This window comes from Eriocheir sinensis, chromosome 42, assembly GCF_024679095.1.
Source record: "Eriocheir sinensis breed Jianghai 21 chromosome 42, ASM2467909v1, whole genome shotgun sequence".
Lineage (NCBI taxonomy): Eukaryota > Metazoa > Arthropoda > Malacostraca > Decapoda > Varunidae > Eriocheir > Eriocheir sinensis.
The window spans coordinates 11,068,410-11,079,173 of record NC_066550.1 but is presented as its reverse complement, the minus strand read 5'-3'; the positions used below and the strand labels follow the sequence as shown (position 1 = coordinate 11,079,173).

Here is a 10,764-nt window from a genome sequence, read left to right as displayed (position 1 = left end):
AGGAAAAGGAGAAAGTAAAGGAAGGAAAGTAGGGAAAGAGAAGAGAATGGAGAAAAAAAGGAAAAGGAGAGAGAGAGAGAGAGAGAGAGAGAGAGAGAGAGAGAGAGAGAGAGAGAGAGAGAGAGAGAGAGAGAGAGAGAGAGAGAGAGAAAATGGCCTCAAACGTCGATGAAAAGAATGATCAAACTTGATTATAAGAGGAAAAGAAAAGAACAAAGAATTATGAGGGAAAAAAAAGGAGAAATTGGAGAAGGGAAAATATAAAAGAGGGAAAATAAGAGTAAGTGGGTCAAGGAAAAGTGATGAAGAGGGGAAAAAAAGAAGATGAAAGGATGAATGGAAGGGAAAAAAGAAGAGGGGAGGAGGGAATTGAGAAAGGGGAGGAAAAAAAGAAGGGAAGGACGGTTGGGTAAGAAATAAAGGGAAAAAGGAGAGTAAAGAAGGAAGAAAGGAAGGAACGAAGGAATAGGAATATGAAGGATAGGAAAAAAGAAAGAAGGAAAGTGAATGAAAAGTGAGAAATTTAGAAAGGCGAAACGATGGAAGTAAGGAATGAAGGAAATAGGGGTGAAAGAAAAAGTAGAAAAGGAGAAATGGAGATAAATGAATAAAGGAGAAACGAAGGAAAGAAGGAAGAAAGGAATGAAGGAATGAAGGAAATAATGGTGAAAGAAAAAATAGAAATTAAGAAATGGAAGGAAAAAGAGAAAGGAAGAAAGAAAAATTGAATAAAACTTTGAGAATTGAAGTAAGGTTAATAAAGAAGGAAGGATGAAAGAAAAGAAAGAAAAGGAAGAAAGGAAGACAATAGAGAAATACAAAATGAAATGAACACCAAAAAAAAAAAAAAGATTCGAGGTAACGGTGGTGGTGGTGGTGGAGGAGGAGAAGGAAGAAGAGGAGGAGGAAGAGGAGGAAGAGGAGGAGAATGGGAGGAAGGAGGGAAAGGAAAGAGGAGGTGAGGTGACGTTTTTGTTCCTCTAAGAGTCAAAGAAAAGGAAGGTGGAGAGAAGAAAAGGAAGGAGGAAAAAAAGGAGGAAAAAAACAAAGTGAAGGCTAAAGAGAAAATAAAAACAGATCAGGAAGGAGGAGGAGGAAAAAAAGGAGACATTGAGAACGAAAAAAAAGGAAAAAAAAAAACTCTGATAAAAGAGGGAGAAATGAATAGGAGGAAAGGGAAGAAAATGAAAGAAAAAAAATAAAGTAGAGAGATTGAGAACGCAAAAAGTAAAAGAAAAGAAAAAAAGACTAACAGATGAATGAAAATTAAAGGAAAAAATGAATAAATGAATGAGAAATGAAGAGGAGGAGAGGGAAAAAATGTGATAAATAAAGTACGATTGAAAAATTATATATATTAAAAGATTGAAAATGAAAAACAAGGAGATAATGAAGAAAGAACAACGAAAATCCTGATAAATAAAGAGAAACAAGAAAGTAAAGTATAAGAAAAGAGAATGAGGTTGTGATCGATTAAATAAGATGAACAAAACAAAACAAAACAAAACAAAAAATAAAATAAAAATAAAATAATGAAAGGAAAATCGTGGGAGGGAGGTTCCAATCACCGTCACTTTCCCCCTAATTACCTGCACTAATTAGCCTCTGAGTGCACAGGTGAGCGACGAGGCACACCTGCGGAACGCCCTGCGAGATGAAGGTGCATATGTGGTCACCTGTGTACTGATAAACACCTGTGCATATCTAGCTAACAAACCTACACACCTTCACACGTTTTACTACACTTAAACAGGTACACACACACCTGCATACACCTTTGGAATGAGACTACACATATGTACACGTTATTACACACACAGGTACACACACATGCCTTACACACCTGCATACACCTTTGGAATGAGGCAACACATATGTACACTTCACTACACACACAGGTACACACACACCTGCATACACCTTTGGAATGAGACTACACATATGTACACGTCACTACACACACAGGTACACACATATGCCTTACACACCTGCAGACACCTTTGGAATGAGGCAACACATATGTACACGTCACTACACACACAGGTACACACATATGCCTTACACACCTGCAGACACCTTTGGATTATGAGGGCACATCTGTACACGTTTCTACACTACATATGTGTACTCCCACTACACACGTGAAGACAGTTTTGGAATACACGCCTGTAGAAACACACCTTCACGGAGGAATACAAACTTACAACACACATCTGTCACAACACATCTCAATACAAACTCAGTGAACACACCTGTCCAATTAAACACACATCTGTTCATCACTTCTAAACAAACCTGCAAAAAACACTCCTTCACACAGGTACACAAGCCAATCAACGCAAACCTGTCCAACACTTCCAATTACAGGTAAACGCACACCTCACACCAGCATGTAAAAACCTTCACACCTGTAGAAGGAGACTAATTAAAGTGAAGTGGAATACCTGTACTTTGTAAGCACCTAATTTGCTTTCGCTTTCACTAAACTCGACTGAAAATGTAAAGATAGAGAGGGAGAAAGTGAATGAGAAAATGACAGTGGAAAATACAGAAGAAAATGACACGTGAAATGGAAAGGAGTGCATGACAGTGATATAGAAGGAAAGTGAAGAGGGAGAGGTAGATAATGATAGTAGAGGGAAAAGTGATGATGGATAAAAGAAGGAAATCAGAAGGGAAAGAAAATGAGAGGAAGGAGGAAAATAGAAGAAATGAAGAGGAACTAGAATATAAGAGGAAGAATAAAATAGGAAGAAAAATAGAAGAAAAAAATGACTGAAAAAGAAAAGAAGAAAAAAATAATATGAGGAAGCCAAACCAAAACAAAAACAAAAAATAATGCGTGAAAGTACAAAAAATAAAAACAAAAAAACAAACAAACGTAATTTTCACTTCCTTCCCTACGCGTCAACACAACGCTGCCACACACCTGCAGGCCGCTAATTAGCCCGGTGACAGGTGTGGGAACAGGGCACACCTGCGTATTACTTTCACCTGTGCGAAGCTTTAATGTCTCAGGCACGATGAACAAACAGTATCCGTGCTCTCTCTCTCTCTCTATTGATTGATTGATTGATTTCTTACTTTATTGATTAATTCTCGTTCTATTTTCTTCTCTCCATTTTTATTTTTTTTATTTTCCTTTCCTGTTCATACCTTACTTTTCCATTTCCAACATTCTCTCTCTCTCTCTCTCTCCTGATTAATTGACTGATTTCTTATTTTTCTTTCTTCATTCTCCTTTTTCTGTTCTTTTCCTTTCCATTTCCAATCTCTCTCTCTCTCTCTCATAAATAAGGCCACATGTGCATATATTTCTATTTCACAAAACATAATAATAATAATAATAATAATAATAATAATAATAATAATAATAATAAGTACAGTGATATGGTAAAGTTTGTATAAGTGTGACACATTATTAACAAAACAATAATAATCAGTGTAAAAAATATATAAAATCAGGTTTTGAAAGACATTATCATTGTTTTGTAAAAGTCGCACTATTTTTTTTCTTCATATTTTTTTCATCTTCGATTCGTAAATATAAGGTTTGGAAAGACATTGTTATTTTGAAGTTTTGTTTTTCTCGTAATTCTTAACTCGATTTGTGTGATAAATAATTCGTTTTTGAAAGACATCATCATTGTTTTGTAAAAGTCGTATAATTTCTTTTCATACTCTTTCCACTTCGATTTGTAAATATAAGGTCCGAGCAGACATCGTTATTTTGAAGTTTTGTTTTTCTCGTAATTCTTAACTCGATTTGTGTGAGAAATAATTAGTTTTTGAGAGACATTAATATTTTCAGTAGTCACAAACACGTCTTCATATTAGTTTCCCTTCATATTTTCACGTCGTTCTTCACAATGGTCATTATTCCCAAAGTTTCACACACTTTTTTTTTCACACGTTAAGTTCACAAGTTATCGATTCATTTTCTCTGCACTGTTTCATCTTCTCCTACTTTATTTCCTTTTCTTTCTTGCTTTTTTCTTTCCTTTATCTTTTGTTTTTATATATTTTTTCCATGTCCAGTTCAAAAGCTGTCAATTAGGTATCTTTCTTTTTTTTTTGTTCTTTCTTTCTTTTTTTTTTCACGTCCAGTTCATAAGCTATTAATAAAATTTCTCTTCAATACATTATCTAATTTCTTTTCCTTTTTTCTTTCTTTCCTTTCTCTCAAGTTTCAGGTTTTTTTTATGTCCAATTCAAAAGTCATCAATTATCATCTATTTGAATTCATTATATTACCTTCAGCTTCTTCTTTTTTTCTTTCTATTCCTTCTTTTCTTTCTCTTTTGTTTCCATTTTTTCCACGTCCAATTCAAAAGTCATCAATTATCATCTGCTTCTTTCTTTTTTTTCCTTATCTCTTTGTTTCATCAATTATCATCAATACTGAATTCATTATATTACCTTCAGTTTCTTCTTTTTTTTCTTTCTATTCCTTCTTTTCTTTCTCTTTTGTTTTATTTTTTTCCACGTCCAATTCACAAGCTATCAATTATAATCTACTTCTTTTTTTTTTTCCTTATCTCTTTGTTTCATCAATTATCATCAATACTGAATTCATTATATTACTTTCAGTTTCTTTTTTTTTCTTTCTATTCCTTCTTTTCTTTCTCTTTTGTTTTATTTTTTTCCACGTTCAATTCACAAGCTATCAATTATAATGTACTTCTTTCTTTTTTTTTCCTTATCTCTTTGTTTCACTTGCCACAGCGGAGTTTCGTTTCGTCACACGCTTCATAATGTATCACGGGGAGTAGTTTTTGTCTTCCTTTTTTCTTCGTTTTCCTTTTTCGTCTTCTCGTCCAATATCGTAATGAGCGAACGGAAGTGTATTCATAAGTTTTCGTTCCCTCCGGCGAAGTACGCAATAATAATTTCACAACAGAGGGCCATGTGTGTGTGTGTGTGTGTGTGTGTGTGTGTGTGTGTGTGTGTGTGTGTGTGACAAGACTAACGTGCGTTCGTGATAAATGACAATTGCTTCCCACTCCCACTCCCACCCACACACACACACACAAGCACGCACACACACACACACCCAGGTTTGTGTACGGAAGCGCCTTTGTACGTCTATGTAGCTATACCTATGTGCGTCTTTATTTAAGGGGGGGAAGGGGTACGGGGTCAAGGGGGGTTAGACCTCTACTACCCTCTCCAGTGGGGGGCTGGGGGGAGGAGCGGGGAGGGGGGAGGGGGCGGGGGCGATTGTCACTTCACACGACACATGCCTGTCATCTCTCTCCCCCTCCCCCTCATCCCCTTCCTCCCCTCCCTCCTCCTCCTCCCCTCTTTCTTCCTCCATTTCGTCCTCGTCCTCATTCTCCACATCAATGTCCTCCTCCTCCTCTTCTTCTTCTTCTTCTTCCTCCTCTTCGTGAGTTGGGGAGCGCGGCGGCGGGAGGGAGAGGAGGGGGAAGGCGGGGTGCTGGGTGAGGGTGAGGGGGCCCAGGGGGGTGAGGGGCGGGGGCGGCAGCAGCGTGGTCGAGACGGTGGTAGGTATGGTCGAGGGCGGCGGTCGGCAGAGGCTGCCGTCCAGGATGGTGGGCCCGTCCGACTCGTGCTTCTTCATGTGCCGGTCGAGGTTGGTCTGCTGGCCGAAGGCGCGCTCGCAGAGGCGGCACTTGTAGGGCTTCTCCTTGTTGTGGATGTTCCGCACGTGCCGCTGCAGGTTGGACGAGATGCTGAACGACCGCTCGCAGAACTTGCACTTGTACGGCTGCTCGCCCGTGTGCGTGCGAAGGTGCCGCGTCAGGTTGGCGGAGCGCGGGAACACCTTGCCGCAGAACTTGCACGAGTACCGCTCGCGGGGGCGCGCGCCTCGCCCCGGGGGGGCCTGGGGCGGCCTGAGGGGGCTGCTCTGCGCCCGCCGCTCCCTGAGGGCGCCGTAAAGGTGCCTGCCGGGGCTGGGCAGGGTAGGGAAGGGCCGTAGCAGCGGGAAGGGCGGGAAGCGCGGCTCCTGCAGGGACAGCAGGGGGTAGGGGTGCCCGGCGGTGGGCGTCAGGGGCGGGAAGGGCATGCCGCGCCCCGGCCCGGGGTACAGCATGGGCGCGGGGTGCAGGGGGCGGGGGTAGAGCAGCGGCGGCAGGGGGCGGGGCTGGGGCCGCGGCAGGGGGAAGCACTCCACTACTCCTGTCATGCCCTCAGGGGAAGGGGCCTCCGTGGGGACGGTCTGGGGGGGCGGGGCGGGCGCGGGGGGATCACTGGGGGGTCGGGGTGGGCGGGGGTCATCCAGGCTGGCCCGCCGCTTCCTGTGGGCCAGGCGGAGGTCCAGGGGCTGGTCGGGGGGCGGCGCAGGGGGGTGGGCGGCCCCCGAGGGACTCATCCCCCGCCCGGCCACTGGGGACAGGCCAAAGGGCACGTCAGAGGCTGCCCGCGGCCCCGTGACCTCTACGGGGAGGAAGGCGGGGCAGGTCAAACCCACGCGGGGGGAGTCTGGCCCCTGGGAGGAAGGTGGGGCGGGGGAGGGGGGCGCCATGTGGAGCAGTGTGGGCATGGGTCGGAGGGGTGGAAGGGGGGCGGGGGGGCGGGCGACGGACATGGCGGCTAGGGGCGGCGGCGGGGCATTTGGGGCGGGGCGGGTCTGGGCGTCTGGGGAGAAACAAAGAAAATAAAAGATAAAATACAAAACAAGAAAGAGCGAGGCAGGAACACCGGAACACGTGACCAGGAGGAGGAAAAGGAGGAGGAGGAGGAGGAGGAGGAGGAGGAGGAAGGAAGACAAAAACAAGGGAAAGTAAGTGTTGCTAGCATGCCTTGATCTTTGAAGGGGCTGGATGTGTACATGAGCTTCCGACACACACACACACACACACACACACACACACACACACACACACACATGGACCCAAGTAAGTGCAACAAGAAGTACGAGTAGTAATTGGCTAACCCCTCTCTCTCTCTCTCTCTCTCTCTCTCTTTCCATTTTCCAGTGTCAAGAAAAATTACTTTCCACGCCACACCCTTATCACGGCGGCCATCTTGGGGTGGAATCCGGTCAGAGAGAGAGAGAGAGAGAGAGAGAGAGAGAGAGAGAGAGAGAGAGAGAGAGAGAGAGAGAGAGAGAGAGAGAGAATGTGTTTATCGCCTGGTAATTTCAATGCTTCATAAGGTAGTAATCCAAAGCAACTCTCCAGGAATTTCAATGACTCTTAGGTAGTGATCCAATGTTACAACTACCGAGAGAGAGAGAGAGAGAGAGAGAGAGAGAGAGAGAGAGAGAGAGAGAGAGAGAGAGAGAGAGAGAATGATTTGTGGATGGGATTAATAATTACTGTGTTTATTCTAAGTTTTTTTTTGTGTTTTTTGTGACTTGTTTTAAGACGTATATTTCCTGTTTATTTATTTTTATTTTTTTTCTAATCATCCTTCATCACTCACTTCCTCTCATATTTTCTATCATACTCATTTCCTCTTTGCTTTTTCTTTCTTTCTTTCTTTCTTTCTTTCTTTCTTTCTTTCTATCTTCCCTCAATCACTTCCTTATCTTCATTCTATTTCTTTTCCTTTCTTTCTTTATATTCTCCTTTTCCTTTTTCTTTCAAAGTTTTCGATTTTTTCCTCTTCCTTCTTTCTTTATTCTTTCTTTTTGTCCTTTTTTCTTTTTTCAATGTTTTTTTCCTCTTTATTTCATCATTCATTTATTCATTTTCTCCTTTCTTCCCTTTTCAATCTTTCTATCTATCTCTTCTTCCATCCTTCACTTCCTTATCTTCTTTCTCCTCCTCCTCCTCTTCTTCCTCCTCCTAATCCACTTCCTCCTCGACATAGATTTAGTTTCTTCCTCCTCTTACTTTCCTTCCTCTTCCTCTTCCTCCTCCCCTACACTTTCTTCTTCCTTTCAACTTCCTCCTCTTCTTCATCATTTTTCTCTTTGTTTCCTTCTTTATCAACTTTTGCCTCTTCTTCCTTTTTCTCCCTTTCCTTAAACCTCCTCTACTTCCTCCTCTTATCAGCTCTCTACTTCCTTCTTCCTCTTCTTCATCATCCTCTACTTCTTTCTTCTTCCTCTTTCTCTTCCTCTTCCCAACTCCTTCTCCTTCATCTTTCTCCCCCTCTTCCATTCTTCTCTACCTCCTTCTTCTTCCTCCTTTCTCTATTTCCTCTTCCTCCTCTTCTCTACTCCTCCACCTTCTTTACCTCCTTTCCTTCCCTTCTCCTCCACTTCCACATTCTTCCTCCTCATCTTAATCCTTGTCATACGCCATCCCCCTCAACCTCCTCCTCCTCCTCCTCCTCCTCCTCCTCCTCTTCCCTTTTCCTGTTCCTATTATCTATCTTCCTCTTTCTCAACCGCCTTATCCATTTTTTCTTTCTTCCTTCGTTTATCTTTTCCTTCCTTACTTGTCTGGTTTTGAAGTTATCTTATAGACGTGCAAATAAAAAAAAAAAATAAGAGTAAAAAAATTAATATATGAATTAATACAGAGAATAAGTGTTGCTCTCTCTCTCTCTCTCTCTCTCTCTCTCTCTCTCTCTCTTTATGCCTTCATTTCCTTCCTTCCTTTCTTTCTTCTTCCTTACTTTCTTTCTCTATCAACAGGAAGAAAAATTCACAACTACTACTACTACTACTACCACTACTACTACTACTACTAGAGGTAATGTTCAAGCAGTTATTCTTTCTTTCTTTTCTTTTTCATTGTTCTAATTTATTTTCTTTTATTCCTTTCCATTCTCTCTTCCTTTCCTATTCCTCCGATTATCCATTTCTACCTTTTATTCTTCTTCTTTTTCAATCCATCTTCTTTCCGTTTATCATTCTCTTCCTTGTCATCTTTCTTTCTCTTTCCTATTCTCCCCCTCAGCGACCTTCTACTTTCTTTCTTTCCTTCTTCCTTTCTTTCTTTTTTTCTTTCTTTTTCTGGGAATGTTTGGTCAGCTGATTCCGGGCGATTCTGGGGCAGGCAAACACGAGAGAGAGAGAGAGAGAGAGAGAGAGAGAGAGAGAGAGAGAGAGAGAGAGAGAGAGAGAGAGAGAGAGAGAGAGAGAACTAGTGATGTCATTCTTTTAATTGAACCTTACTCTTGTGTGTGTGTGTGTGTGTGTGTGTGTGTGTGTTCATTGCGTCCGTACACACCTTCACTCACGTCCACTGTTGACACACACACACACACACACACGCGCGGTAAAGATATATGAAGATAATGATGAAATAAATCCACGTTGTCTTGTCTTTCTATCTTTAAACAAATGAAGAAATAAAGATAATAATAATAATAATAATAATAATAATAATAATAATAATAATAATAATAATAATAATAATAATAATAATATGTATATGAGAGAGAGAGAGAGAGAGAGAGAGAGAGAGAGAGAGAGAGAGAGAGAGAGAGAGTCATCTTGAGCCTTGGGCGTGGGCGTGGTCAATTCTTCTCCCCTGCTCTCTCTCTCTCTCTCTGTGTCTAAAACGAAGAGAGAGAGAGAGAGAGAGAGAGAGAGAGAGAAGGGTGGGGTGCAAGAGCATTAGAAAAGTAATTCAGCTCAGGGCCGAGGGAGGAAAGGAGGGAAGAAGGGAGAGAAGAGGAGGAGGAGGAGGAGGAGGAGAGGAAGATGATAGAAGTGTTAAGGAAAGAAAAGGAGAGGAGTATATATGAAGCAAAAGAGGAGATAAGAGTAGAGAAAGAGGAAGATAATAAAGGAAGGAAGGAAGGAAGAAAGAAAGAAAGAAAGAAAGGAAGGAAGGAAGGAAGGAAGGAATAGGAGAAGGGAAATAAGAGGAGAAAAGAGAAGAAGGAAGGTAAGGTAAAGAGGATGAATGAAGGACGAATGACAAAAATAGAAGAGAAAAGGAAAGAAGAGAAAGAAAGAAGATGAGGAAGGAAAGAAAAGAGGAGGAGGAGGAGGAGGAGGAAGGAAAGAAGAGGGAGGAGGAGAAGGAAAATGAGGATGATATTTTATGCCAAACCTATTATGCGAGAGAGAGAGAGAGAGAGATGTGCTTGCAGGCAATGAGATATTTTTAAAGACAGCTCTTGTATTGCCCCGCCCTCCTCCTCCTCCTCCTCCTCCGCCTCCTCCTCCTCCTCCTCCTCCTCCTCCTCCTCCTCTTCTTCTTCCATGCCCCAAGCTCCCGGATGCTCACTGGGGCGTCTTCATTCCTCCTCCTCCTCCTCCTCCTCCTCACCAATAAGAGAATGATGCTGCATTCTCTCTCTCTCTCTCTCTCAAAACAGGATTAAGGTGGGTCAGTTTTCTCTCTCTCTCTTCCTCATTCCTAATTATTATTATTATTATTATTATTATTATTATTATTATTATTATTATTATTATTATTATTATCATTATTGTTTGTCTTCTCCTATTTCTTCCTTCTAGTTTTTTATTCCTTCTCTTTCGTAGAATATTAAGAGTCTATTGAAGAAGAAGAAGAAGAAGAAGAAGAAGAAGAAGAAGAAAAAGAAGAACATTTTAGCTTATTTTAATTACTGTCATTTTTATAATTATTTCAAAATTAATATAATGAGAAAAGTTTAACTTTCAACACAATTACTTGACATTAATTATATCTTATCAAAGTGAAGCTTCATTGAGGAGGAGGAGGAGGAGGAGGAGGAGGAGGAGGAGGAGGAGGAGGAGGACAAGCCATCTCTTCCCTAAGGGGTGGGCGAGGTTCTTCATCCTCCTCCTCCTCCTCCTGCTCCTCCTCATCATCTCTCTCTCTCTCTCTCTCTCTCTCTCTCTCTCATTCCACGAAAATCTAAATAAGGAGAGGGAGAAGAAGAGATAAAGGAACAAGAAATGGAAGA

General features: G+C 41.9%; 1 protein-coding gene across 1 annotated transcript; it reads right to left on the bottom strand.

Moving 5' to 3' along the window:
• Positions 1–1,598: 1,598 nt before the first annotated feature.
• On the bottom strand, positions 1,599–6,553 carry LOC127010220 (MDS1 and EVI1 complex locus protein EVI1-A-like). Its single transcript, XM_050884097.1, has 2 exons — positions 5,442–6,553; positions 1,599–1,647 (listed from the first exon to the last, which is right to left on the bottom strand). Exons 1-2 carry the CDS (start codon positions 6,551–6,553, stop codon positions 1,599–1,601), a joined length of 1,161 nt encoding a protein of 386 aa, XP_050740054.1.
• Positions 6,554–10,764: the final 4,211 nt, after the last annotated feature.

Coding starts and splice junctions, on each gene's coding strand:
- LOC127010220 (XM_050884097.1), bottom strand. CDS start 6,553: ATGTCCGTCGCCCGCCCCCCCGCCCCCCTTCCACCCCTCCGACCCATG. Junction 1,648..5,441: donor GGCCCCCTCACCCTCACCCA/GCACCCCGCCTT, acceptor TTCATCTCGCAG/GGCGTTCCGCAGGTGTGCCT.